General features: G+C 68.9%; 1 protein-coding gene across 12 annotated transcripts; it reads right to left on the reverse strand.

Annotated features, from left to right (window-relative positions):
- Window positions 1-5,811: 5,811 nt before the first annotated feature.
- Window positions 5,812-27,038, reverse strand: ASPG (asparaginase). Of its 12 annotated transcripts, none has more exons than XM_045559663.1 (16): window positions 26,943-27,038; window positions 23,315-23,423; window positions 22,409-22,520; window positions 19,942-20,067; window positions 18,172-18,255; window positions 17,139-17,265; window positions 12,896-13,008; window positions 12,421-12,603; window positions 12,174-12,287; window positions 11,555-11,677; window positions 10,145-10,240; window positions 9,701-9,864; window positions 8,886-8,972; window positions 6,870-6,969; window positions 6,504-6,604; window positions 5,812-6,305 (listed from the first exon to the last, which is right to left on the reverse strand). In XM_045559663.1, the coding sequence occupies exons 1-15, from the start codon at window positions 27,022-27,024 to the stop codon at window positions 6,539-6,541; spliced, it is 1,686 nt and encodes a 561-aa protein (XP_045415619.1). In that variant the 5' UTR covers window positions 27,025-27,038; the 3' UTR covers window positions 5,812-6,305; window positions 6,504-6,538. The 12 variants fall into 12 exon arrangements, with proteins under 12 accessions (XP_045415619.1, XP_045415663.1, XP_045415647.1 ...); XM_045559707.1 differs by having other exon boundaries at window positions 17,139-17,247; window positions 18,188-18,255; window positions 22,409-22,612; window positions 26,943-27,034; XM_045559691.1 differs by having other exon boundaries at window positions 18,188-18,255; window positions 22,409-22,612; window positions 26,943-27,034.
- Between the last annotated feature and the right edge of the window lie 353 nt (window positions 27,039-27,391).

Here is a 27,391-nt window from a genome sequence, read left to right on the forward strand (position 1 = left end):
AGGCTTCAGGGGGACAGTCAGCCCCAAGGACACAGCACTGCTTTGGAACAGGTTTATTTTCACCAATCCCTCACGTGCACACCTGGACCATCCAGATGATTCAGAGATGCAGAGCAGGGAGACATCGGCCGCCTGCCCCAGCCCTTCTCAAGAGCCGCTGAGGGCCCTGCATGGTGCAGGGAGGATATGCTATAAAATGGCATTGCCCCCACTTGGCCGTGGCAGCAGCAGCAGGGCAGCGTCATGGCCAAGACCCTTAGTCCCCATAGACACCACAGAGCTGGTGTGGCACTGCTCAACCTGCCAGAGACCCCAAGCTCTCAGGCCAGAGCCTGAAAGGTGGCCACAGTGGCATTTACTGGGCAACAGGGGAAGGTGACAGCCGGAGGTGGACACTCCTGGGAACACAGCTCCCTCCACATGGGTGGCAGGGGAGCTGCCGTCCTGTGGCTGACCCTCTCCCGGTACAGCCCCAGCTACCTCTCGCGTCCTCATAGCAACACCGCCACCATGTGCAGGCGGGGCTCAGAGAGGGCAGGTGACTGGCCCAAGGCCACCCAGCCAGGAAATGCCCCAGGAGGCCTCAACCTCAGGCCTCAACCCCCACCCAGGATGCCCAGCAGCTCCCTAAACACTGGGCCGAGGAGGTGGGGACTGGAGGGGACCCTACCGTCCAGAGGGTGCAGTTGGACCAGCGGGCCAGCAGGCTCCCGGCAGGGCCGCACTGTGTCTCCAGGCGGCCCAGAGGCAGAAGCCACCCATGGAAGGACCCTTTGCTGAGCCTTCGCAAGGCCACCTGGAGCTTGACGTGGACTCCCGCCCAGACCTCCCCAGTGGGTGCTACCAAGACCCACTTAACAGAGGAGCCTGAGGCCCCAAGAGGGAGGCGCTGGCCCAAGGTGGCAGACCCACCGGCCCCACATCTGAGCCTGACTCTACCACCTGGCCTCCAACCTTCCTGCCAACACCAGTTTCAGTTTGTCGGAGTCCTCCATTCATTCTGGAGACACTCACCTGACCCCGGCGCCACACAGCTCCCCTCGGCCCCGGGAGCGGAGAGCAGGTATAATCCCTCGCTCTCCTGGGAAGGGGCGGCCGCCCTGTCACCAGCCCAGGGCAAGGAGGGCTCCTGAACCCCGCGAGCCTAGCGCCAGGCCCTGGCTGGGAATTCGGCAGTTTTGAGAAGGGCGAGGGCCCTGGGGCCAACAGGGTGGCGTCTCCAGGCCGGCAAAGCGCCAGGAGCGGAGCGTGGGCGACCCAGCAGCCCCCGCCCCGCAGTTCCCAGAGCTCGGCCCGGCCCCGTCCGGCCGCCACCCTGCCGCGCCCCGAGGCCAGGGTCGCCCCTGCAGCAGGTGGGGCCAACCCTGGACCCCGGGTGTGCTGGGCGCGGCGCCGGGTCCGTGGGCTCCTCTCAGTTGGCCCCGGCGCTGCCCTGACTCCGACCCTGACTCCGACCGCGCGCGGGACGTTCTGTTGCTGTCACCGCCGCCAGGCCCGCCGGGTCTAGTGGTCCTAAACATTTCACAATTGCGCTACAGAACTGTTGAACTGTTAAGAACCACTGGACCCAGCGCGCGAGTCCGGGACACCGTCGGCTCGCCGTGCTGTGGAGAGAGAAGCCCCCGCCGCCCTTGGGGCCGTCGCGTCTCCCTGCGCCCGTCGCCGTCCGGCCGCGCCCGCCGCCCAGCGTCGCCCCCCGCGCTGTCCGGGACGCCCGGCGGGCGCAGGGAGCGCAGCGCCCGGCCCGGCCCTGCCGCGCCGCGTCCCCTCGTCCCGCCGCGTCCCCTCGTCCCGCGGCCCCGCGTGCCAGGCGGGCTGCGCTCCGTGCGGCGGCGGCGCCTTTTAAGCCGCGGGGCCGCCCTCCCCCGGCGCCGGAATGCGCCCGCGCCGCGCCGGCCCGACCGGTTCTTCCGGGCAGGGCGGCTCCGGCCCGCGGGTCGCGCGGCGGGTCGGCCACGGCCCTGGGACCGGCTCGGCGCGCCCGCGCGGGGGTGGCCCTGACTCACCGCCGCCCGCCCCGCCTGGGCGCACCTGGCCACGCCCGGCCGCCGAGCGGCGCGGGGTCCACGCCGGCCGAGGTGGCGCCCAGGCGGGCCGGGCAGGGAGGACCAGGGTCAGGCGGGGCCGGCACCGGCTCGCTCCCGGGGGAGCCGGACTGGCCTGCGCGGGGCACACCCGCCCCGCCCCTGTCACTTCAAACAACTCCGTGGGAGGGGCAGGGAGGAGGGAAGAAAGAGAAAGTGAAACTGGGGGGGCACGCTGGCCGGTTTCTGGCCCTCAGACCCCTGCCTCTCCTGGCAGGCGAAGAGGGCAGCCGCCTGCGAGTCCCGTTCCTGCCCCCGGTGCCCACACAGGACCACAGGGCGAGGCCCGCGCCCTGCCCCGCCCAGGGCAGGAGCCTGCACTTCGCCCCCACCCCCACTCCCAACACACAGCGGAGCCCCAGGTGCTCTGGCCCCCCCGGGGCCCTGCGCACTTAGCACCTGGAGCCCTCGGGCCTGACCGATGGCACCTCCCAGGGACTCTCAGCTGGGCTGCCCGTGGTGGGGCCTGGGAGCTAGTGGGGAGGGCGCCGGCTTTAGGAAATAGAGTTTGGGGGGAGGTGACACCCTAAAGTCTCTGCTCCAGTCTTGAGCCACTGGTGTGACTGCACGGGGCTGGGCAGCAGGGGTGGCCGCAATTCACTCTGGCGCAGTGGCCGCACGTGGCCACCGGCCAGCCGCAAGACCAGCGCTCAGTGCTCAGGAGTCACAGGCTGGCCCTGGGCCAGGACGCAGCTTCCGAATTGTGACGGACGCCTAGACTTTTCACGCGTGCCGTGTGTAGTTACCTGTAAAGGTTTGAGTATTTCCATTTGCAGTTGGGGAAACTGAGGCTCAAAGAAGCACAGTGACTTCACAGAGGTTGCAGAGTCCTGCTGGGGAAGGGACTGCATGCCTAGGAGTCTCTGCTCAGTCTGGGGTCTGTGTGTGGAGTCAGGGGCTGCGGGTGGGGGTCAGGCAGAATGGGGGACACAGAGGCTTGTGACCCACAAGGGGAGCTTGGGAGATTCCCCCACCCCACCCCACCACTGCATGGGCTGGGTGCACCCACCTGTCCTGTTCTCAACTCTAAGCCGTGGTCCAGCCCAGCCCGGAGAGACCCTTCCCTACACACCCGGCCTGGGTGGGCTCCCCCCACCCAGCAAAGCCAGCTCTGCATCTCCAGCATCAGGGGGGACTGATGACCGAGGGGAGGAGGAGGTGACTGGTACAAACACCTGTGCCTCCCACTTGCAGCAGGAAATACTGCGGTGTGACCACAAGGGGAACTTCCTCGCATGCAAGAGAAGTCTGGTTATCTATAGCTGGGAATGGGGTGCCCTGGAGGAGTCTGATCTTAGGATAGAAGACGCTGGGAAACAGGTAGTGGCTGCAAGGAAGGGGAGGAAGGGGGATGTTTCCCAGAGATAACCCTGGGACGGGTGATTCTGGATGGGCTGTGGGAGCCAAGGCCGCCCAGTGAGAAATTGCCAGGTGTGAGCAGCGCCGGCTGGGGGAGTCTGGTTGCCCCAGAACCTGCCTGGCTGTGCCTTGTTCCTGTCTCACCAGCCTCCCGCTGTGGCAAGGGACAAGGGGCTGGCCCTGGTGCGAGGCAGATTTATAACCCGGCTCTGCCGGCACCAGTGTAACCCTGGGCACAGGAGTGGACCGCTCCGTGCCTTAGTTTCTTCGGCTGTAAAATGGGAGGGATGATGCCTCTGTACCCTCCGCGGGCGCAGAGTGAGGACAAAAAGAGCCAACGTGGCAGAATGTGAGTGTCCAAAACTGTCATCTGTCCTAGCTATTCCCATCTCACACTAAGGAGTGGAGGCCCAGGGAGGCAGGTCCCGCAGCGCCAGCCTCGGGCCCCTGTTGCTTCTCGGGACTCCCGGAGGAGCCCACCTCCCCAGGCCCAGGCTGGCCTCTGCCGGAGGGGCACAGAGTGGCCCCCGGAGGAGTTTCCAGACCTGCGCCTGCGACTTTTCCCAGCTGTCTGAGACGCGCCCAGGCCAGGAGCCGTCCTAGTGCTCTGCATCATACGTGGGGGGCCCGAGGATGGGGCCAGCGCCCCGCCCTGTGGGGAGCTGCCCCTCTGCCCACTGCCGAAGGCACTCCCGGCCCCTGCCGCTCCGAGCTGGGTCCTCCGAGCTCTGTCAGTGACCCACTTGGGCAAAAGCCAGCTTGGCGAGTGCTCCCCTGGGACACTCCGGATCAGTAGGCGTGTTCACACTGGCAGGGTCCTCTCCCGGCTCCCGTGGGCGGGCGCTTCTACACTGGCAGGTTGGCACCTGCTCTGGGAGGCGCTGCCATGTGGGGTAACGTGAGCCACCTGTGCTTTCACAATCTGGGGCTCCTAGGGCCTGAGACAGTGCTGAGTGTGTCGTGGCCGTGGGCGACGGCTCTGCCCGGTCCCTCGGGAGTGGGCACTTTGGAGAGCCACTGAGTGCAGGAGCACCCAGGTCGCTGGGGGGCTCGGCTGCGCGACCCCGGAGGTGGCCTCACCCCCGCGCCCCCACCAGGCCCTCTGAGGGTGCCGGCTTGCCTGTGACAGGGGGGCTCCTGGCTCCCAGGCCCCGTGTGCCCTCACGGGCCTTCTTCAGGGCAAAGCAAAGGCTTCCCTGGGCTGCCGTGCTCATGTGCTGTCACCTGGTTGTTCAAGGCCTGGGCACACCCAGGTCTGGGTGAGGACGGGAGGCTGTGGCGGCCGTGCCAGCCGGGCCTGGGAACCAGGCTGAGGAGCCCGGCTGCACCCAGTGCCAAGGACCAGCTCTAGGGTCACACTTTTGCCCAGCGTCTACAGAGCACATGTGCGCAGGCTGGGCCAGCCCTCCTGAGCCCCCACTCCGGAGGCAGAGAGACCGACGACAGGCAGAAGCCCCCAGGGGGCAGTCCGAGAGGCACTGAGGCTAGGGGCTCCCAGAGGGATCCTCACGCCCACAGGGAGGGTCGGGGTCGGGACCACGTGTGGCTGGAGGGAGGCCCTGCGGGAGCGCTCAGAGTGCAGGCCGAGAACCAGCTGGGGGTCCGAACGCCTCATTTCAGCCCCAGCCGGGCCTCTCACCAGGCACAGGGCTGCCCACTGGCCTTGGAGAGCCTCCCCCACCGGCCCAGGCCTGCCCTGCCCATGGGCACACCTGCCCGCCACGGGGCCCACCTACACGCCCACCAGGCTGGCACACTGGGGATGGCGTGGGTCACCCCTCCCCTGCTTCGCCCGGCAGGGGCCTGGGCGCCCTGGCTCATGGCAGGCGGTGGGGCAGGGGCCACGGGCGGGCGGACGGGGAGCTGGAATGGACCGTCCAAGCGGCTCACTGCTGGGGAGAGCGGAAGCCCCCTGGCGCTCACCGGCTTCATGGAGTGTGGGGACGCTAGGGTGACGGAAAACCAGACGGCAACCAGGAAGGGCCATGAGGAGAGTCATGCAGGAGCAGGTGCCACCCCGGGGGCGGAGGGCTGCCTGGAGGAGGTGAAATGCGGAGAACAGAAGAGAAGAGCAGAGCAGAGCAGAGCAGAGGTCGTCTGGAGGAGGGAGCAGCCTGGGCAAACGCAGGGACGCCGGCAGGGGCGGCTAGGAAAGGAGGACAGCTTGCCTAGCGTCACCTCCCCCTGCCACCCCGCCCCACCCCACTCGGCCCACACTCACACCAGGCTACTCGGAAGGACTGGCTAAGTGTCTCTCTCACCCCAGGGTGCTGAAGACAGGGCCCTGTGCCCCAGCCTGGGGGCCCAGTCCCCACACACTCCACAGTCCTGTGACCCAGACAGACCCACTCGGAGCTGGGCTTGGGGGACCTGAGGAGCCAGCAGTCCCCAGAACGACTTTATTGCCACGCTGCCCAACACAGACCTTTAGGTTTTGTCATGAAAACAGGTGGGAAGCAGCCCCAGCAGTGGGGCACCTCCCAGTCCAAGAGCCAGCAGGGCAGGTGCCCGAGATTCCCCTAGCAGGTCACAACAGGAAGAAAAGGAATGGCTTGTGCTGCAGCAGGATAGCTTCAGGTTAGACCCCAGGCAGCACTTCCTGAAACCGTGAGGTCTCCCGAGACCTCCTTCCTGAGAACAAGTGAGGTGCAGGTGGTGTATGAAGGCCGGGCAGACAGGAAAGCCGGGCGCCCTCCAGTGTGGGAAGGAGCCGGGGGCCGGGCCTGGGAGCCCAGCCTGGGAGGCAGGTGGAAGCACCCAACCCCGGGCCCACCGGGGCGGGTGGGCAGGGTGAGCCGTGGAAGCCTCTGGAGCGTGTGGGCCCTGCGATGCTCACGTCTGGTCCCGCACAGGGCCGCCTCCCTGGACAGGACGCAGGAGGTCTGAGGCCGCCTGTCCTCCGGGGAGCCCTCCCTGTCTGTCCTGCCTCCCTCCCCCCACCCCGACACCGTGTGTTCTGCCCTAGACGCCCACAGGAGGGGCTCCGCAGACCCTGGGCATAGTTGGCCCATCCCAGCCCCCTCGGGCTCTGTCCCCAGGACCCGGCTGCTGGGGACTCACTGGGGGCAGGGCGGGGGCTCACTGGGCCTGGGGCCTCAGCAGTGACCCCCTGCAAGGCTCTGTAGAAAGGCCACCACTTCCAGGTTCCCAGCTGCTTCTGCCTGTGGGGGGCATGTGCGGAGGGGCTGCCTCGGGGCACTGAGCAGCACCCTGGCCCCCGCCGCCCCCTGCCCACCGGGGCGCCCCCTCGTCCCTGCCCACGCACACGGGGCGGCCTCGTGCCCGGCCAGGAGAGCCAGGCAGTTCCCGCTCCTGAGAGTCAGGCTTTGGGGAGGGGCAGAGGCGGGGGAGTTGGTGGGCCAGTCAGGGCTGCCTTCCTGGAGGCGGCAGCCTTCATCAAAGGCGCAGGGAGTGGGGGGCACTCACGACATGCAGGGCACTGCGCCCGTCGTAGCCCGGCTGCCGCAGGTCCGCCCCTGCCTGCCACCATGCCCACAAGCCGTCACCGTCCGCCCGCGACGCCAGCCTGCGGAGGGCCGGGCAGCTGTCAGGGCCTGCCGGGCACCCGTCCGTCGGCCCACCCTCGCCCCGGGCGCCCGGGCCACTCTGACAAAGCCAGCCCCAAACAGCTGACCCAGCGGTGGCCAGGCCCCGGGGCAGGAGTCTGGTTTCACCCAGTGAGTGTGACCGTGACACAGGTCAAGGGCGCCCTCGCACAGCACACACGCACACGTGAGCACACGCATGTGCACACCCACTGCCGAGGGCCCCTGCCAGTTTCACATTTCACAACAGCGCTGTCCCCGGGCGGGTCCGCAGCGGCAGCAGGGAAGTCTGAGGCACCCGGTGGCTCAAAGACGGGGACACGGGCGGCACCCTGGGCTGGGGCACAGCCTGGACCCCAGCAGGCCGTGTGGGGAGTCCTTGCTGGGAGGGGTCCCGGCCCACCTGTCCTGGGAAGGCGGCCATGCAGCCGCACCAGGTCCCCCTCTGCCGACACCCCTGCGGGGAAGGACCCGCTCCCTACCCTACCCTACCCGGAGGGCGGCTAGGGTGAGCCCCACACCAGGCGTGTGCTGGGGGCTGGGGAGGGGGAGGCCTCCCCTCACCCAGAGGGCCCAGTGACTCCGCTCCTGATCAGGGAACAGCAGCAGCGCCCCCACAGTGGCAGGGTGATTTCTGGGTGAATCACGCAGGATGGCCCTACCCCCGCCCCAGGCCTGCCGTGAGCCCCCTGCGTGGGCCTCGGGGGACGGGGAGGCCAAGTTCCCACACGCTGGCCCCAGGGGGGCCTGGCTGAGGGGCCCCCCTCCCACACCACGTCCAGCCGAGCAGCTCGGGCAGGCCAAGCCACTCACATGGACCTGGCTACCGCCTCAGTTTCACCATCTGTCAGTGAAGCCAACAAGGCCCACCTGGGTGCAGCCCTGGACCGAGTCACCCCAGAAGTCCCTTCAGAGCCAAGACCAGTGGTTGCGCAGGTCCCAGAGCATTGGCCCAAGCCCCTCCCTCCGGTCACCGCATCCCCTGCTGGCTGAGAAGGCAGGGCGGCTGGCCACATCTGCCCCTGGGGACGCTGAAGACCAGGGCAGGAGGGCTGAGCCCCCGTGTCTAGGCAGAGTGGCCCACGGGCCAGGGCTGTGGGTCCTTTTCCTGCTGTGCAGGCACCCAGCCCACTCCCCCAGCCAGCGGCCTGGGTCCCCATCGCCACCCCTCCCCAGGCCCGACTCTCCTCCGACTTCCAGGGACACAGAGCCCAGCCACATGGAGCACCCCTGCCCTGGCACGACCTGCTGCCACCCTGCACCTGCCCAGGTCTCCTGCCTCTGCCTCTCCCCACTCCCCTTTGGGCCCCGCCCACGGGCAGTCCAGGGTGGGCACAGCAGGCCGTGCCAGGTCCCAGGCCCTGGGGTGGCGGGACAGGGAGCAGGGGCAGCCGTGTGTCTGCGGGGACAGAGGGGGAGCTGGGCTCTGCAGCCAGGCACTGGGGCCTCCCGTTCCTCAGTTTCCCACGCCTGCCGGGGGTCACCAGGGCAGCGGGGAGGTCAGGGGCACACTGGCAACCGGCTGCCGTGAGTCCAGGCAGGAGGGTCTCTGGTCACTTTATCTCAGGACAGGGACCAGGCCCCGCCACCCTGAGGCCCAGCCCCTCTGCCCCCACCTACCCCAACCTCCCCAAAGGCAGCCCAGCCCCTCTCCCACCCAGCCCCCACCCCCGTCCTTGGGCCCCTGACACGTGCACACGCGTGCACACAGGTGCACACGCGTGCTGCGGGTCTGCTCTCTCAGCCGGGCACAACCGCCCATGACGTGCCCGGGACAGACACCTCTTCCCGCCAGCCAGGCTGGTGCCCGTGTGCAGAGCAGGCTCTCCCTCCTCCGAAGCCCCCACACCCTCGTCCCTTCCCCAGGTCCTGTCCCCACATCCCCAGAAGCTGTCACCTGCACAGCTCCGTCCCTGAGTCCTCCAGCTCCTGGGTGGACAGGCAGGCCCCGGCCGCCCGCAGCAGGCCAATGACACCCTGGTGCCTGTCATGAGAAGAGCGCACTGGGCAATGGAGAGGGACCCGCAGGGGCTGCGAGGGGACCCCACCCGACCCTCAAAGGCCTCCAGGACGTGAGGCCCTGGGATGGGCCCCGCCCGCCTCCCTCCCACCTGCTCTGAGTTGCGACTGTCGGTCAACAGCCGCCAGGCCGGGCCCACGTGGAGGGACGCGGGGAGTGGGCCTGGGACAGCCCTGTGAAAGGAGATGGCCCCACCAAGGGACCCACGGGCCGACCGCCCCACCCTGCACCCCAGACGCAGCCCAGGGAGCGGGTCGCTGGCGGGGCTGGATGTGGAGACAAGGCCTGCCCGGCCCTGGGGTCAGTTTCCCTGCGCCTGGCTGGTGACCCCCACCTGTGAGTCCCCTCCTTCAACATGGACCCCACTGCGGCCCCTGCGCGGGGAGCCCCCACCCCGACACACACGTGAGCACACCACACAGGTGGGGAAACCGAGGCTCAGGGTGGGGAAGCCCTGGCAGAGGCCTCGGTGACCCCAGCTCTGGCCCCGATGCAGGGCAGGGAGCCCCGATTGCCAGTGTCCTGTGTCCCCAAAGTGCCTGCCAGGCAGGCATGGCTCTAGGAAGCAGGCATCCTCGGCCTCACCCAGCTCTGCCCGGGGAAGCTGTGTGCCCAGGCAGGCCGGCAGGCTCTCTGGGCCCCATCTGCACCTGCTTGCCCGGGCCGCTCTGTCCAGCCCCTGCCCCCAGTACCTGCCCCGAATGGCCAGCAGCAGCGGGCTGAGGCCGTCCTTGTCACGGGCATTCACGTCCACCCCTCTCTGCAGCAACATGCTGACCACCCTGGCATGGCCCCCCCGGGCAGCCGTATGCAGCGGGGTTTGACCGCGGAAGTCCTCCAGGCTCAGGTCACTGCCCTAGGGTGACAACAAGGCCACGTGGCCCCTGAGGGAGGGCTGGGCAGAGCCAGGCCATGGGAGGGTCAGGTGCATCCCCAAGGGGGCCCGGCTCAGCCACTGTGCCCACCCCCTCCGCTGCAGAGAGGCCCGACCTGCTGGCAGGACAGCACCACTGCCCAGCCTGGCAGACGCTTAGTGGGGTGAGTGGCCCCGGCGAGAGGCCGTTCTGCCCGCAGGGGGCCAGCGCCCCTCACCCCAGGCCTGTGTGGCTGGGGCTGGCCCAGGGTGTGAGGCTCACCAGCTCCACAAGCACCTGCAGAGCCTCCAGGTCGCCGGCATGGGCTGCAGCGCAGGCCAGGCTGGGCGTCAGGGCATCCCGCACGGCATCTGCCTCCTGGTGGGCGATGGTGGCACCTGGGACCCGTGCCTCCCTCTGGGTCCTCGGCCCCCCAGGGGAAACGGCAGCCAGAGCCAGCATCCCCAGTGTGTGCACCCTGCTTCCCCTACACGGTGACTCCCCCGGCACGGGGGAGAAACAGCCTGAAATGCCACATCCAAAGGCCTGGGGCTGGAACCCCACCACCCTCCCCAGAGGCCCACTCGGACCCCGCCCAGGAGCAGAGGCCAGGAAACAAGGCCACTGTCTGGCCCCGGTGGTGTGACCAGGACTGCCACCCGCCCTCCAAGGTTCATTTTTTCCTCTGTCTCCACCATTGTCGGGGGTAGAATAAGTCACCAGCTGGCGGCATGCAGGAGGGGCGCCAGCCACCTGGAAGGAAGGGCCCTGCTCCGCATTCCGGGAAGGGGCACCCGCCCTAGCACCCTGTCACCCAGCAGCTCCCCAAGACGCCAGGAGGCCAGGTCCCAGCAGAGGCCCCCAAGGTGCCACCGCACCCAGCAGGCACGGCCTGGCCTGACCACAGGGCTGCTGCCGCTGGCCTGCGTCCCTAGGGGCCCTGGGGCCCCAGGCAGCTGCCCTAATGACAGGCCACACACGCCAGGCCCTTTCATCTGACCACTGCCCACGCCCAGCAAGTGGCAGTTAACACCACCACAGTTCACCGTCCCTGCAGGGGAGAAACTGAGGCTCAGGAGGCCCGCAGCGGGCCCGGCAGCGCGGAGAAGCCCCGCTCCCTTCCGACTGCCAGCGTCCCATGCCAGGCCCAGTGCTCCGCCCAGACGCTGGGGCAGTGTGCGGGGTGCGGGGGAGGCCCCAGTCCCTCCTGCAGACCCCTCCCCTCCCAGGTGTGCACGCTGGTTGTGACGGGAGTGCTCAAGGCTGCCACGTCCCCAGGTGCAGGTGTGGGGCCGCCCCCCCCAGCCCCCTGGTCAGGCAGCATCCGGCCCAGCCCCCAGGCAGCCCCCGCACCCAGGGCCACCACTGGGGGTCAGAGGGCAGTGGCCCAGCCAGCAGCAGCCCCCAGACACCCTGCTGTCTGCCTCCCATCCACACGCTGGAAAGGCCCCGCTAGGTGGCCTGGTCCCTTCCCGCTTGCTGTCCGTGGATCCCCACAAATCCCCACCGTGGACCCTAAACTCTCCTCTTGGGCCCTCGAACCAGGCCGTGCCTGGCTGGTTTCAGCTCACGGCTGGAATGACTGCAGTGGCTTGTGCCTGGCGCGTCCCACAGAGACCAGGGGGTGCATGGGCCCAATCTGGCGCTCAGACTCGCCCCCACCCCGTGCCGCTCCCGCCCCGTCAGCAGTACCTGGCTGCCACTCAGACTGAGGAGCCAGGCGACCCCTCTGCCCCAAGTACTGCCCAGCAGCGAGGGCCGGCACGCGTCAGCTGTGGGCAGCGTCATCTCCCCTCGGAGGTCTTTGGCCAGCAGCTGGGGGAGAGAACACAGGGCCGGGCAGACCCTGCCAGGGCCAGACACGAAGCCCAGACCAGCCTAGAGGGCCAGGCTGGAACTAAGGCTGGGCTGTGATCCTGGCCAGGTTCCCGTACCTGGCCAGCCCCACCCGCCAGCAGCACCAGACCAAGGTCTCTGAGGCCCCAACGGCCTCTCGCATCCCCAGGGGCTGCAGCCCAAGAGCCTGGGGCTGGCTGTGTCAAGCCTCCCCCAGGAAAGGGTGGCAGCAGGGGAGGGAGCCCGGGCCAGGACCCGCAGCCCCCCAGAGCAGGTGCGAGGACAGGTGGTGCCTGAGCTCGCGGTCGGGTAAGGGCTGGGGCGGGCCTGGGCCCAGAGCTCCCCTTCCCCACCACGGAGCCCACCCGCTCCCCCACCCAAGCCAGGCACACGCCCTGGACTGGGCCCCCCGGCACACCCTCGGGAGCCAGCCAACAGGTGTGCACACACGAGGCCCACAGCCGAGGGGACACACCTCTTTCCTGTCGTCCAGGCTCAGCCCCGGCTGGCCCAGCACATACGACAGCTTGGCCAGGGCAGCCTCCGATGTCATGTCGAGGCCTGAGACGATGCCGGCCCCTGCCATGGCCTGCGGAGGGGGCTCGTGGCAGGGCTGTGCGCTCCCTCCCCAGCCTGCCAGACATGTGCCCCAGCTGGCAGGTCACAGAGCTGGACCCGCAGGCCGTCCCTTCCTCCCCCGGCCTCGGTTTCCCTGCCCCTACCATGCCAGTTGCGTAGCCCGAGGTCACTGTCCCCTGAAGGCAGTGGGTGCAGTTGACGATGACCAGGCCGCGCTCAGCCGCCGCCCTCAGCTCCCGCAGCAGGTCCGGCTTGGTGGGCCCGTTCCCCGAGCCGAAGGTCTCCATGACGAGCCCCTTCATGGGGGGCTGCAGAAAGGCTCGAACCTGGGGGGCGGCAGAGCCAGGGCCGAGGTGAGGGTCCCTGCCTTCTCCTCCGGCAATTGGGGCCAACACACCTGCCCCACGTGGGCCTCCCTGGCCGTCCGAGGAGCGGGCCTCAGGCCAGAAGCAGCCAGGCGCCTCCTGAACTCCCGGGACCGCTGGGCTCAGAGCAGGCGCCCATGGCTGTGGCACCTGGAGAGCCACAACGGGCTGCCCCCCGCCACGCTGTCACACAGGGACACCTGTCTGCAGGGCCAAAGGCCTGGGCACAGGGGCAGGACGGGGGCGGCCCTACCAGGGAGGCAGGGATGCCGGGGTAGAGGCGCAGCAGGCCCACGTCCCGCTCCATGCTGTCGTGCACCACCAGCCGTGCCTTCCTGCCGACTTTGCGTACCAGTTCCCTGTTGACTGTGGGGACAGGGAAGGGCTGAGTGTGGGGCCTGCAGCCACCTGCCAGCCAAGACCCCAGCCTGCCCGCCCCCTCCCTGTGGCAAATCCACTTGGCCCTGGGCTCACCCGAGCCTGCGCCAGGCTCCGAGGTGTGCACGGGGCCCAGGGAGAAGGTGCTCTCAGTCCAGAGACCGATGGCCAAGCAAGAGTGACACAGTGACCAGGGTGATGGGCCCCAGGAGGAATCTCGGCTGGATGGGCAAGGGGACAAGGGGACGAAGGGGACGAAGGGGACCCCGCAGAGACAGAGGCCTGGCTGAGTCATGCAGGCTGCCTGGGGCTTTGCGGGGGAGGGCAGAGGTGGCCCAGCCGGGCAGCCCCAGCAGCGGTCAGGGCAGCATTCTCTGCCAGCCCCTGCCCCTCGCCACTGCTGTGGGTCGATGGTGCATGAGTGGATGCTTGAGAGTTCTGGGACCCCCACCTCTGGGGAAAGAAAGGCTCCATCCAATTCACCCCCAAATCCTAGAGGCCTAACGTGCGCCCATGGCCGGCTCCCCACACCCAGGGTGGCTGATGGCGGAGTCCCAGGCCCCGTGGAAGGTGGAGGGTCAGCACCCCGCGAAGCCAGCCGTGCGGAGGTGCTGCCCAGAGCTGCGCCACTGGGGGCCAGGCCTGGCCTGCAAACCCTCAGAGGCCGGTGCCAAGGGCAGGCCCCATTCCTGCGGCCCTGGGCACTTGGTGGCCTCCAGCGGAGCAGAGGTGGACACTGCTGGGCCCACTCACTGAGGGAGGTGAGAGCCTGTCTGGGCAACAGGGACCTGGGGACCCTCCGGTCCAGCGCCGGGAATCTGAGGCCCAGAGAAGGAAGGGCCTGGCCTGGGGCACCAGAGAGTCAGGCACCGCGTCAGCACAGCAATGGGGCAGCAGGACCCCACCCCCGGGTCCTCCCACCCGCAGGGCGATGGCAGCCCTTGGGCCTCCTGCTGTTTCTGCCACAGCAAGTCACATGTGACAGTAAACAGAAAAATCTTCCAGACACACGACTAGTCAGAGGGGGTGGCAGAGGCGGGGGTGCTGGGGGTGGGGAAGGGGCGGCTCCTTGGCAGGGAGGCCCCACCCCATGGGGCAGCAGTCAGCCCCACACGGCCGCACGAGACATCCTTTAATTCAGGGACATGAGTCTCAGCTGGACAAGCAGATGAGGCATCAGCCAGCAGGGCGGGGAGATGCCAACGCCAGAGCTACGGCTGCAGGGGGGGCACACAGCGATGGCGGGGGCCGCGCCCACCCTGCTGCCAGCCCACTGCCTCCTGAGGGCCTGCGAGACCCACTCCTTGGGATCCCCAAGACCCTCCCACCCAGGGCCTACTGGAGGCCAGGGGGTGGCTGTCAACACGCCTGGGGCTGAGAGAGGAGGGTCGGTGGCCTGGTGACCAGGCCAGGCCACCACCCAGTCCCAAACAGCCCCTGCGGAGGGACTGTGTTCTGGGAGCCAAAGGTGGGGGGTTCATGCCTCAGGACCTCAGACCCGCAGAGCCGCAGAGCCGCAGAGCCGCAGAGCCTGGCACGGCACGGCTTGTGCAGGGAGGGGCCTCTCCGGGGCACAGAGGAGGGCGCCGGGCCCCGCATGTCGGTGACATGGCGTGAGACCCCACAGGGCCCCAGCAGGGTAGGGTGAGTATATGGGTCTCCTGGGGGCCTGGCGTGGACAGCACGTGCCTCGGACGTACAGGAAAACTCAGGCCAGCACGGCCCCCAGCCCCCACGCGCCCCGCCTTAGCACCAGGCAGACAGTGGCCAGGCGCCTGCTGAGCACCAGGCCCCCGTCTATGGCCTGGGGTGGCCGGCCCAGCCCCTCGCCCCAGAGGGTAAGTGACAGTCCAAGGACAAGCCCGAGACAGGGAGCCTGAGCTGGCAGTGCACCCGCCAGCGGGCTCCAGGAGGGAGGGGCACACACTGGTGCTGCCCGGCTCTGCTGCGCAGCCCCCTGCCCAGGGGCCCCAGCAGCCACACCCTGGGCAGAGTCTGGGGTTTCTCAACACCGGTGCCAGAACCGGCCCGGCAGCCTGACATCAGGTGTGCGGGCGGGGCCGCAGGTTCCCACACCCGCACAGGTGGGAAACCGGCAGGACCGTAGGCCGGGGGGGCGGGGGCAGCCTCCCCCCAGGCCGGTCTCAGCGCCAGCCTCGGGAAGCTGTTCTGCAGCCCTGCGCCCGAGGCCCACGTGGCCTTGGCACATGGTGCTGGCAGAAGCCCTGGAAGTCACAGAGAAGCCCTCCGTGCTCTGCGGGGGGCGGGGTCCCCACTGGCAGAAGCTCCACTCCTGAGCCCCAGATAAGGCATGACTCAGTCCCCACGGGAGCCGGGCCTGCAGGGCGGCCGCCCACACCTCCACGCTGCCCCTCCTTCCCGGGCTGCCGGGGCCAAGCGCCACCACCCAGCACAGACAAGCCAGTCCCACACCAGCTCCTCCAAGAAGCCTCCGCACTGCTCGGGCCCTCAGTGGGCAAAGGGCCCCAGCCTGGCTCCGGAGGCCGCCGTGCCGCACACACGCTGACACGCTGACGTGTTCTGGGCCTTCACTCCCTGGAAGGGGCCCGAGTGAGTGGCAGGGTTGGCAGGTCCAGGGTGAGAGCCCCAGAAGAGGAGCCAGGGCTCAGGGCTGGGCCAACACCTCCCTGTGTGGCCCTGCCCCTCTCTGCCTCAGTTTCCCACCCGCAGAACCAGGCACTGGGGCTGGGACTTCTGTGGTTTCCTCGTGTCCGGTCCTGCTGAAGGGGCCACGGGCAACCAGCCAGTCCCGGCTACCAGCGAGCCCGGACTGCCACACGATGCCTCAGCTGTGGACCCAAAGACGCTGGGGGCTTTCAGAGCCACCTGCCTTTATCCGTTTCCACGGACAGCCCCGCCAGCCAGATGTGCCCAGAACCCCTCCTGCCCCTCCTCATGCCAGGTCCTGGAACTCCTCGGGGTCCCTGCCTGTGTCCGGGGAATCTTCCGGGAGGTCAAGGCCTGGCTGTCCGGCCCTGTCTGGGAGGGTCTGCTCCTCCCCGGAGCGGGGCAGGACAGCGCCTGCGGCACCAGGAGGCTCCCCAGGAACCGCCCTCCAGGCGGCCAGCGACTCTGTGCCCGACCCATGCGCCCCGCCGCGGCCCAGGCCCAGACAGCAGCACGGCACGGGCGGGGGCACTCCACCCACCAGTGGGCTGGGACGCTGCACAGTCACCCAGTCAAACGGGAACAGCCGCGTCGCTTCTGGACAAGCCACCACACCCCGCCGTGCACACGGTGAGCCCAGCCCCAGACAAGGCGGCAAAAGGCCCCCAAAGGAAGGCCAGCTCTGCAGGCCCTGGAGCCTCCTGGGCAGGACCCTTGAGCCAGTGGGGTGAGCACAGAGGACACGTGTCCTGGGCCCCAAACCAGCCCCATGACACAAGCTCAGTCAGGAAGCCATGAGACGCAGGGCAGGTTTGGAGCAGCCGCTGAAGCACCAGGGGCCGGGCAGGTGGCCACTGTGACAGCCTCCCAGTCACAGGAGGAGAGAGAGGCCTGGGGGGTGGGGGCGGAGCTGGCCTGGAGCCCAGGAAGGCAGAGGCTCCCCAGGAGGGCCTGGGAGCCTGGCCCTGAGTCTTGGAGGAGGCCTGGCCAGGGCACCAGTCTCTGATACCAAGTTGCGAGGCCGCCCCTACACCCAGGGCCTCCCCCAGGGAAGCCTTAGGACACAGGACCGGCTGAGACTTCACCGGCCCCACAGGGACAGCTGGGCTGCCCACCAGGCCCAGAGGACAGAACGACTCCCCAGAAACGCCCAGGGCCGAGGTTGCAGGGCAGGAGCGTGTGTCCCAGGAGGACGGGGTGCAGCAGGGCCACAGACGGTCTGGCAGGAACTCCCAGGGGTGGGGCTGTGTGGATGGGGCAGGACACAGGAGGGACAGGTCCCCAGATCTCCTCTCCAGGCCTCACCTCTGCGCCTGGGGTGAACTGCTGAGGCCCCAGCTGTGCAGCCACGTGCGGCCCACCCTCTCCACGGCCCAGGGCAGAACCACGTGCTGTGCCCTGTCCCACTCAGGAGGACCCCCAAATCCCAGGCACGGTGTCCCTCAGCAGCCCATGCACACATCTGGGGCCCTGCTCTTGGCTGGGCTTACTGGTGACATCGGCGCCCACAGTGGCCAGAGGGGGCAGGTTGGGGGAGCAGAAGGCCGCAAACCTCCGGGCATCCACCTTGGTGGTCCGGTTGCCCCGAAACAGCTGATTCTGGAAGAACACACAGACCTGCAGGAAGGGAGGGCCGGGACTCGGGGCTGAGCTGGCCTGCCCTGGACCCCTCCGTCCTCCCTGCCGTCAACAGGGACACCCAGGCTCGGGGGAGGCTGGCCTGTCACCTCACCCACCCCAGCAGACACCCTCCCAGGAGGAGGCACTCGGACAGCCACTCAGCACAGGCCCCTGTAGCCCCGCCACCCCCATGGGCACGCCCTAGCCTGCAGGGGCCTGGGGACACCGGGTGTCCGGGTGTGCGGGTGGCTGGTCACAGGGCGTGCACCACACTCCCCTCCAAGTGGAGACTCCAGGATGCCTCCCTGTGGTGGATGCGAGTCCCTGCAGGCCCCGCTGGGGAGCTGGGGGCAGGGGGCTCTGCCCGGCACTGAGCTGGGCCCGCTGTTCCCCCCAGGAGGGACCCGGCTGTGCCCGGCAGTGAGACGGGGCTGGAAACACCGCGCTCCGCTCGGTAAAGCGCCTGCCCCGCTCCTGCCCCGGGGGAGATGCGCTAAAGACAAGAACGGGCTCCTGGTCCCACTGCTCGGCATGGGGACATCTCCCTGCGACGCCACAGGAAACAGGAAAGGTGCCGCAGAGGGTGCAGCCTGTTTCCATGGAAACTTGCACACAAACCACAATATAAGGATAAACGTCTACAACAACAAATGTGGGAGAAAATGCACTCTCTGGGGAGCAAAGTTTAGGGGTGACTGTTCCCCTCTGCTCTCACTCTCCTGAGGTCGGGGACAGTGACTGCATCACTGACAAGGAGAAAGACAAATCTTTAACATCCGACCTGGGCCCTGCCCTGCAGGTCCCACCTGAGCGCCACACCCACAAGACCCTCGTCCCGGCCCCCCCAGCCGGCCCCCCACTGGAGAGGCCGAGCCCCGCCCCCCACACAGCCCCAGGCCGCACCTCGGGGATCACGTACTGGCCGGCCATGAGCAGCGCCCCCAGCAGGTTCTCGCGGCCGTCGCTCCACAGGGCGTGGATGGGCACCTGCCGGGGAGGCCATGGGGGGCGGGGCTGAGGCTCAGCGCGCCAGGCCAACCCTCAGCCAGCCAGGGGGCCTCCAGGCCAGGCCTGGGGGACAGGAGGGTGGGGCAGGCCTGGGCTGGTTGGGGTGGCGCGGAGATTGGGGTCTTGAGGGAACAGGGCCACCCGGGGTGGGGCTGGGGCAGTCAGCCCGTTTCCAAGGCCGCCAACAACTGCTGATGCTGGGGCAATGCCAGCCTCTGCCCAGAGCCTCCCTCTGCTCCCTGGGGGTCCCTGTGCCCAATGCTAGCAGCAGGGCCCAGCTGGTCCCCACACTGGTAGCAACGCGTCACAGGCCTCCTGCGCCAGGACCACCTGGCTACCCAGCCTAGCCCCCTCACCCGGCCCCAAGGGCACCACAGCTCAGCCCCACCCCCAGCGGAACTGTGGGCTGAGCCGGGGGTGGCTGGGGGTGGGCCCAGTGGAAGGGGCCTCCTACGGGAGGACAGCACAGTCGAGCCGTCCTGTTGCCTGTGTGCGTGCGGACGCCAGCGGGGAGCTGGCAGGGAGCAATCAGGGCAGGGCCTCACGAGGGCACTCTGGTGCATGGCCGGGGGTGAGCCCCAGCCTGTGAGCCTCAGTTTCCTCTTGGTGTAACAGGGACAAGGATGCTTCATCACAAGCCAGGGTGAGGGTTAGAAGGACACGCGTGTGAACACTCCCAGGGCCCACAGTCCCCCTGGAGAAGCCTGCATGGAGCTCTCCTCCCCAGGGCTTGGGAGGCGCTGGGAAGAGGAGAGTTGACCTCAGCCCCAGTCGTCCTGCAGGAGCTGCGGCATGTGGACAGGAGGCAGCAAGAGCAGGGGGTGCTCCGCAGCCAAAGTGGGTGCAGTGGGCCTGGCCTGCTCCCAGAAGGGCCACCTCGAGACCCCTGGAGGACAAGGAGGACCCAGCAGGGATGGCTGAGCCAGGACGGTGCCGGCAGACTGGGCGAAAGGGCTTCCCTGGAGCTTTCCGGGGCTGCCAGCAGGTTCTGCTCAAAGGGACACGGGCCTCTGCCCTGAGGGGAAGGATCCCCAAGGGCTCAGGTGGGATTTGTCCCTACGGCACCGGGATTTGCTCTTGTGAAGCCACCTGCCGGCAACAGGGACCCCAAGTCAGCCTCTAGCTGGTGCTAATGAGGGTCCAGATCGCCCCTGCTGCCTTCCCTCGAATCCAGCAGTTTTCTGGAACATTCCACAAGCCCTGGCTTTGGGGAGTTGAGCTGGGTTAGGGCAAAACAGGAAGGGCATCAGGTGCCAGGGTCCCTGAGGATGGCCTTGCTGGGAACCACAGTGGGAAGAGTGAAGAGAGGGACAGAGGTAGCAGAAATGACCAGAGCCTCCCCGGCCACCCTGCTGAATGTCAGGTAGTCGCAGTGGGCAGCAGGAAACGGGCCGTTATCGGGGAGAGCAAAGGATGCCTGGTGCCAGCAGGGCTGAGTGGGGGCTGGGCTCTGGGTGCTGGCAAGGCCACCACCAGGGCACGGTCCCCACCCCCAGGGACGGCAGGACAGAGCCGCGAGCCCTGGCCAGCACAGGCCAGCGGGAGACGCCTCGGGGAGCTGCTGGAATGAGGAAGAAGCCCAGGGTCCCACCTCAGCCCCCACCAGCGCTGACTTGTCCCGTGGCCTCAGGATGCCCCAACTCCGGGCTCAGGACCCTGGGGTACCTGGGCCCCGGTGAGGACAACGGTCTTCTGCAGGTTCTCCAGCAAGAAGGACAGCGCTGAGGCAGCGAAGGCCATGGTGTCTGTGCCGTGGATGACCACGAAGCCGTGGTACTGCTCGTAGTGTCTCTGTGGGAGGCCCAGCGCTCAGGGCAGGCCGGCCCCTTCCCCACAGTCCCTCCTCCTGGGACAGGCACAGCGGGGCAGCAGGGTGGGGACCCGGATGCAGAGGGAGGGACCCAGGGGCCGCGCAGGTGGGACCCTGTCCCCTGGGACCTAGAAGACTCTCTGGAAGGCCAGCCCTGCCTGGAGTCCGGGTCCCTCTCTCGGGGCCTGGCGCTGTGGCTCCTCTCAGAGCACGCGGGGGTGTGTGTGAGTGGCCTCTGGACATCCTCAAGGGCAGGAATGGCCCCCAGACGTCCCGCCAGTGCCTCCCCTTCCCGCCCCCCCTCAGACAGGCGACCCACAGGGCTTGTCAGCCTGGGCGCTGCCCCTGTCTGGACTCAGCGCTCCTGGAGAGCCGCGATGAGGGTCCACCGCCTCCGGGCAGCCCCGTGGGAGGCCAGGCATGGACACACGTGCTGGGCACAGGGCCGAGGCACAGCCTTTGCTGGGGGCCACAGGTGCCTGGGAGGCTGCTTGGGACACACCTGGGCAGGGGGCAGCACACTGACGGGCAAGCGGGGGCCTTCTAGGTACAGGGAAGGCCCCCCGGGCCCACTGGCCAGCCCCGCGGGAGCGATGGCCGCGCGGGGATTCTCTGGCCGCCACCTCCTCCGGGGCGGCCAGGGCTGGGCCGGCCGGGCCCCGGCTTCGGGGAGCTCAGTTCCGAGAGCCGGGCTCAGCTAGGCCGTCCTCCCCGGAGCGCCTTTCCCAGGCGGTCAGCAGCGGTGGGGACGGCGGGAAGCTACTGGGATCCTCCGGGCTGTGCTGGGGCGGGGCCGTGCTGAGGGCGGGGCTGTGCTGGGGCGGGGCTGTGATGGGGCGGGGCCGTGCTTAGGGCGGGGCTGTGCTGGGGCGGGGCCGTGATGGGGCGGGGCTGTGCTGAGGGCGGGGCCGTGCTCGGGGCGGGGCCGTGCTGGGGCGGGGCCGTGCTGAAGGCGGGGCCGTGCTGAGGGCGGGGCTGTGCTTGGGCGGGGCCGTGATGGGGCGGGGCTGTGATGGGGCGGGGCCGTGCTGAGGGCGGGGCTGTGCTCGGGGCGGGGCCGTGCTGGGGGCGGGGCTGTGCTGGGGCGGGGCCGTGCTGAAGGCGGGGCTGTGCTAAGGGCGGGGCTGTGCTGGGGCGGGGCCGTGATGGGGCGGGGCCGTGCTGGGGCGGGTTCGCCACGGCAAGCACACCAGACACCCTGTGGCCCCAAGTCCACTGAGACACAGCTGCGGAGGGTTAGGGCGAGGTTGAGGGGGAGGGTTAGGGTGAGAGTGAGGATGAGGGTTACGGTTGGGTGAGGATTAGGGTTAGGGTGAGGGTTAGGGTGAGAATGAGGGTGAGGGTTAGGGTGAGGGTTAGCAGAACGGGGCCGGGCACACGCAGCTCGTGGGCGCTGGAGGGAGCTTGCATAGCGTGCCCAGCACTCCTGGGACCGGCGGAACCAACGGGGCGGCGGACCTAGCCCTCGCTGCCCGCCCCCGCTTGCATCCGGGAAGGCTGGGCCAGCAGGGGTGACCCGGGGACCTAGCCCGCTCCTGAAGCTGCACTGCCCGATGTCCCACGGTCTCAGGCGGGGCAGGCCGACTGCGCCTCCCCGGGACCCAGGCTGCTTCTGCAGGCGGGCCCGGCCCCGCCCACTCACCACAGCCCGCCCCGCCCTCCAGCCCCGCCCACTCACCGCAGCCCGCCGTGCCACACAGCCCCGCCCTCCAGCCCCGCCCACTCACCACAGCCCGCCCCGCCCCAGCCCCGCCCCCAGCCCCGCCCACTCACCACAGCCCGCCCTGCCCTCCAGTCCCGCCCTCCAGCCCCGCCCACTCACCACAGCCCGCCCCGCCCCCGGCCCCGCCCTCCAGCCCCGCCCACTCACCACAGCCCGCCCCGCCCTCCAGCCCCGCCCTCCAGCCCCACCCACTCACCGCAGCCCGCCGTGCCACACAGCCCCGCCCTCCAGCCCCGCCCACTCACCACAGCCCGCCCCGCCGTCCAGCCCCGCCCTCCAGCCCCGCCCACTCACCACAGCCCGCCCCGCCCTCCAGCCCCGCCCTCCAGCCCCGCCCACTCACCGCAGCCCGCCGTGCCACACAGCCCCGCCCTCCAGCCCCGCCCACTCACCACAGCCCGCCCCGCCCTCCAGCCCCGCCCGCTCACCGCAGCCCGCCGCGCCCCCCAGCCCCGCCCCCCAGCCCCGCCCTCCAGCCCCGCCCACTCACCACAGCCCGCCCCGCCCTCCAGCCCCGCCCTCTAGCCCCGCCCACTCACCACAGCCCGCCGCGCCCCCCAGCCCCGCCCTCCAGCCCCGCCCGCGCCGCGCAGCCCCACCTCTATGGTCTGGGCAATCTGAACCCACTCGGTGATGGTCATGTCGCTGGAGTCGAAGAGGGGCTGGCACTCCAGCACTGTGTAGAAGACCCTCTGGTCGGGGCTGGCGCGGCTGCAGGAGGCAGGGCGTGGGCTCGCACTCCGCCCTCCTGCTCGGAAGCCCCTGACCGCCGCTCCGCTCTGGCCCAGCGGAGGACCCTGCACCTGCGAACGTGCGCCGGTGGCGGCACATGGGCTAGTTCCCAGCATTCAGAGCACAGGGCCCAGCCTCCTTTCCACCTGGAGTCCCCAGGGCCAGGGGCTGTGGTCCCCAAGAGCGTGGGGGAGATGGGCCAGGAGGAGCTGCTCCCGAGCAGTGTCCCCGTCCCAGCCGCTTGGAAAGGGAGGCTGGGACCGCCCGTGACGAGCCGAGAGAAGATGCTGGAAGGAGGCTGGCTTGCAGGGAGGGCAGCCGCCATCCACCAGGGCACCATGGAGCTGGCCTAGAGCTGAGAAGTGGAGGGACCTCCACGCTGGAGGCGGGGGCCACCTGGGCCAGCACAGCTGCTGCTGATGGGCACAGTCCCTAGACAGGGGCCCCTCATCGTGCTGAACCAGCCCAGGCTTAGGGGGGCGCAGGAGGAGGCCGGGAGGGAGGTGGGAGCAGGCACAGGTGCAGCCGCGGGCCCTGCCTTCCTCCTGGTGGCAAGCGAGGCTCGGGCTCCGGTGGAAGCCGGCCGCTGGCCAGCCCTAAAGTCCCGCGGAGGTGACTTGTTAGAGACAGGCTCCTGCATGTGGCTCACGGGAGCGCTGAGGAATTGGAGCCTGGAGGCGGCCGCACGGCCCAGCTGGCACTGTCCAGCTCAGGATCTGCTCCCCCCACCGCCCCCAGGGCTGCCCGGGACCCCCAGAGGAGCCCACACTCACGGCAGCACCAGGGTGTCCTCAGGGAGGCCGCGGGCCCAGGCGTGCTCCTCATCATGGAACATGGGCAGCGTCCTCAGGACGGCAGCCAGGCCCCTGCCAGGGACGAGCACTGCGGGCAGAGTCCAGGGGAGTGTGTGGTCAGGGGCCGGCAGTCGCAGGGGCCAGGTGGGGCTCTGGCCTTTGAGAAAGTCAGAGGCGGGGAGGAGGGCGACAGCTACCACCGGGCCCCTGGGAGGACAGGCAGCTGTGCCATGCGTGGAAGCCACAGCAGCCCCGGCTTCCTGCCTTAGAGCCGAGGCTGAGTCTTTGTTTCACGCCCGGACAGCCCCAGGAGCTCAGCCCGGTGTCTGGCCCTCCACCCAGGTCCTGCCTCTGCTTACACCCCGTCTCCAAATGAGCCCACACTCCCAGCCAAGGCTGATGGGGCCCTGCCCTCCCCAGCCTTGTCTCGAAACCCGGCCATGTGCCCCCCTCTCCCACCTCCACCTTCCACTATGCCCACAGATGTCGCTGGCTCTGTCTGAAAGTCCTTCTGCCCCACCCACTTCTCACCCAGCAGGTGCTTCAAGGCCCAGCTCAGGACACCACCTCCAGGAAGCCCTCCCAGATGCCTAGAACACAGTGCCCTTCCCACATGCACCATTTGCTGACCCCCGAGCTGCTGGAGGGCATGGACTGTGTGTGACTCCTCCAGGCCCCCTTCCATAGCCCCCCAAACCAGAGGGCCCAGCACACAGCAAGTGCCTAACCACCACCGGCTCTGCCACCTGCCTGCAGCTCTGCCCATGCCCTGGGGTTCCCCACGCGCCCATGCCCTGGGGTTCCCGTGTCCTCTGTAAAATGCTGTGAGTAACTCTCACCAGGGAGGAATGCGCCCGGCCAGCCAAGGGAGCACACAGGAAGCTGTGGGTCCGCGCCTGGCCCATTCCCCTGGAGGAGCTCCGGAGGGTGCTGGGCTCACCCTCAAGGGTGCATGTGCCAGGCTCGCCGGCCCCAGCTCTGCCTCAGTCTGTCCCCCCACCACCATCAGAGTCGGACCCCACACTAGGCTAGGGGCCGGTTCTCTGCCCACAGACCTGACTGCACCACTCATTTCCTGGGGGTCAGCCGCTCAGCCCTGACCCCTAGCCCCCCACTCCAGGGCCCCCAGGCAGCCCCAAATCCCCCTCCTGGGCCATCGTCCCCCAGCCCCCAGCAGCAACACTCCACCCCGTCCTGCTGCACCAGTTTCCCACTGCCACATAACAAACTAACCCCAACTTGGCCAATTAAGACAGCGCTGCCCCGGCAGGCTGCCTTCCTCACCCACCACCCGCCATGTCTGCCCCAATCCCTGACCCCGGCTCCACCCCCTTCCCACCCTCCCCTGGCCTTGCAGAGTGTTTTGCACCAAAACACGGGGACACAAGCGGGGACACAGGGCCATGAAGGAGGATCAGGACGTTAACGAACAACTATTTTTCTGCATTTCATTATATTCTTGGCTTTTTGGAAAGTTGTGTTACCCTTTATTGTTCTAAATAAACATCAGCTTTCACACCTCACTCTGACTTTGTAAATTGTATTACTTTCCTTAATGAGGGTCCCCCAAAAGCTTCAGGTCTTGCAAAACCCGAGCCCTCCGCCCCCTGCCTGAGGCCCTTCCTGGCCCAGACAGGCAGGTGATGAGTCCCTGGTGCCGGAACTTCTCGGCTCCCGACAAACACAGCCAACTGAGGGGCGACTTTGCTCCCTCGGACAGCAGCCCCCCGGAACCACCGAAGCCAAACTTGGGGCACGCAGGCTAGTGAAGGCATGGAGCCCGCTCGGGAAGGCAGCCCAGGCCGGGGGTCGTCACCGCGCCACAGGGGGCAGAAGCCGTGGGCAGCGGCGACTGAAAGGCGGGGCGATGCTGCCCGGCCCGCGGCTCTGCCCTCCTGCTAGGCCTGCAGGAGCCGGGCTCACGAGGGGCTTTGCGCAGAGGGGCAAGCAGGTGGGGGCCCCAGTTTGACCCACGAGGCCTTCGGGCTCCTCAGCCGCCCAGAACGTGGCCACGGATGCCGGCCTGGGCTCGGGCATGGGGTTATCAGCCGTTTTTGATTCATGAAGCCCCTAGGCCTGTGATACCTTTGCTGAACTCGGAGAAGGGACAGGTCAAAGTGTGTCCCTGCTGCCATCACCCCTGCCCTCAAGAACTTTGGCAGGGCGTGTTCTGCCCGGCAGGCCACTGTTTACCAGCAGGTGCAGAAACTGTCCCAACAGCGACAATCCAAACAGCTTTGCTGCCCACGAAGCCACACTCCCTCTGCAGCCCGCTGGGGGCCAGAGCCCACGTCAGCAGAGCCGTTAATCATTGACGCCGGCAGGCCTGGGCGCCGGGACCGGGGTCCTGCCGCGGGGGCGCGGAGAGGGCCGGGGCTCAGGGGCCTGCAGGCCTGGGCCCCGGCCAGGGAGCTGCCCTTGCTCCTGGGAGCCTTTTCACCTCACACATGTTTTTGGGCAAAAAAGCCAAGGTGCCAGGTCACAATCTGCATGTCCCTGAAGGACAGCTGACTGCCAGTCACACAGGAGAGCATCCTGAGGACCCCCAGCCTCCCGTGGCCCTGGCACCCCAGTCCCCTGCGGCGCCGTGTGTGCTGTCCCCTCTTCCGGGGGACGGCAGTGACCAAATCTTATGTCTTTCCCCTTCATCCTCTGGCCCCACTCCCGCCCGCCCCCCCCCCCCCCCCTCCGCAAGCCTTGCCGAAGGGTAGAGGGGTGGGCAGCGCCACGGTGGCGGCTCCGGCCTGGGCCTGAGGAGCTGCTCCCCGGGAGGCCTCAGCTCCGGCGCCCACAGCGCGCACTGCGCCTCCCAGGGCTCAGAAGACGGGTCTTCGCGGCGGGGACAGGCCGGCTGCTCTGAGCTACACCGGGAAGGGGCTTCTGAGCACGGGCTGCTGCCCTGCCTGTGCGCTCCCTCCCGGGAGCCTGAAGACCCAGACGCCCGGGACGCGGCCCCTAGGGCTCTTCGAAGGCCTTTTGGGGTCTCAAAATCCACACCCCATCCCGACTTTCTAGCATCAAAGTCTCTTTTCACCTCCCGGGCCTGGCGCAGGGGCAGAGGAAACACGGCCGACTCCCGGAGCCCAGGTCCTGCCTGTGAGCACACGCGTCCGTCCCCAGGGTGCAGGGGTAGAGGCTCTACTGCTGGGCCAGGCGCAGGGAAGCGGGGAGGTGATGTCCGCCCTCCGGGGCCCCCCAGGGAGTGGTCCTCGCAGCCTCCTAACACCTTCCCACAGCTTGTCTGTCCAGGGAACAGGGGTCAGCCGCGTGCTCTGGGGGCCCCTCCCAGCCTCACATCCCGGGGCTCCCAGGCCCCCCGCCCCCGGGGTGCAGCTACAGCAGGGGACAGGAACGCGGCCCGGTCCCCAGGGTGCCGTCCGCGGCCTCCCTCTTCTCCCCAGGTGTGGGGGAGCGGCTCAGTGGGGGCACGGTGGCCTCGGAAGGGCAGAGACAGAGCAAGAACGACCCCCCGAGCCCACTCCCACCACGCAGCTGAGCCACTTCCAGACCCTCTTCTCACTGACCCCCACCGCGACCCCCATCGGAGCAGGAGGGGCCAGGGCTCCCCGAGTCCGAGGCCACCCCGGCCTGGGCGGTCCCCACTCACTGCCGCGCTCGCTCCGCATGCCGATGGTGCCGCCGGTGTAGACGGCCAGCAGCCTCCGCTCGGGCTCCACCGCGCGCGCCATGTCGGGACCGCGGGGACAGGGGCACGCGGGGGCGGCCCAGGAGGGCTGGGGCGGGGCCTGCAGGCCGGGGAGGGGCCGGGCAGGGTGGGCGCCGTCCTGCGGTGACCGAGAGGGGGCAGGGCCTTGCAGGGGGGCGGGGAGCACCTGCCTGGGGCAGGGGGTGGGGCGGCCTGGCCAGGGTCTGGGGGCAGAGGGTCCCGAGCAGCCCTGCGCTACTGGCCCTCCCTATGGCCCCGGGTGTTTGAGTAGCTGTGACCTGTGGTGTAAAGGCCACGTGCCTCGCTGACACGGCGCCAGAGGACCTGGGAGAGCAGAGCGCGGTGGGGGCCGCCCTGCCCCCAAGCCCTGGGGCTCCTGCGAAGCCAGC

Source organism: Lemur catta, chromosome 1 (assembly GCF_020740605.2).
Source record: "Lemur catta isolate mLemCat1 chromosome 1, mLemCat1.pri, whole genome shotgun sequence".
In the NCBI taxonomy this organism is placed as follows: Eukaryota; Metazoa; Chordata; class Mammalia; order Primates; family Lemuridae; genus Lemur; species Lemur catta.

What these genes read in the sequence shown, in the direction of transcription:
- ASPG (XM_045559630.1), bottom strand. Translation starts at nt 22,881, where the DNA reads ATGGTGCCCTGGTGGATGGCGGCTGCCCTCCCTGCAAGCCAGCCTCCT. An exon ending in GCCAGTACGTGATCCCCGAG is followed by an intron (nt 17,266 to 18,171) that starts GTGCGGCCTGGG and finishes CCCTTCCTGCAG; the next exon opens with GTCTGTGTGTTCTTCCAGAA. An exon ending in CGGGCTACGCAACTGGCATG is followed by an intron (nt 12,288 to 12,420) that starts GTAGGGGCAGGG and finishes CCCCCTCCGCAG; the next exon opens with GCCATGGCAGGGGCCGGCAT.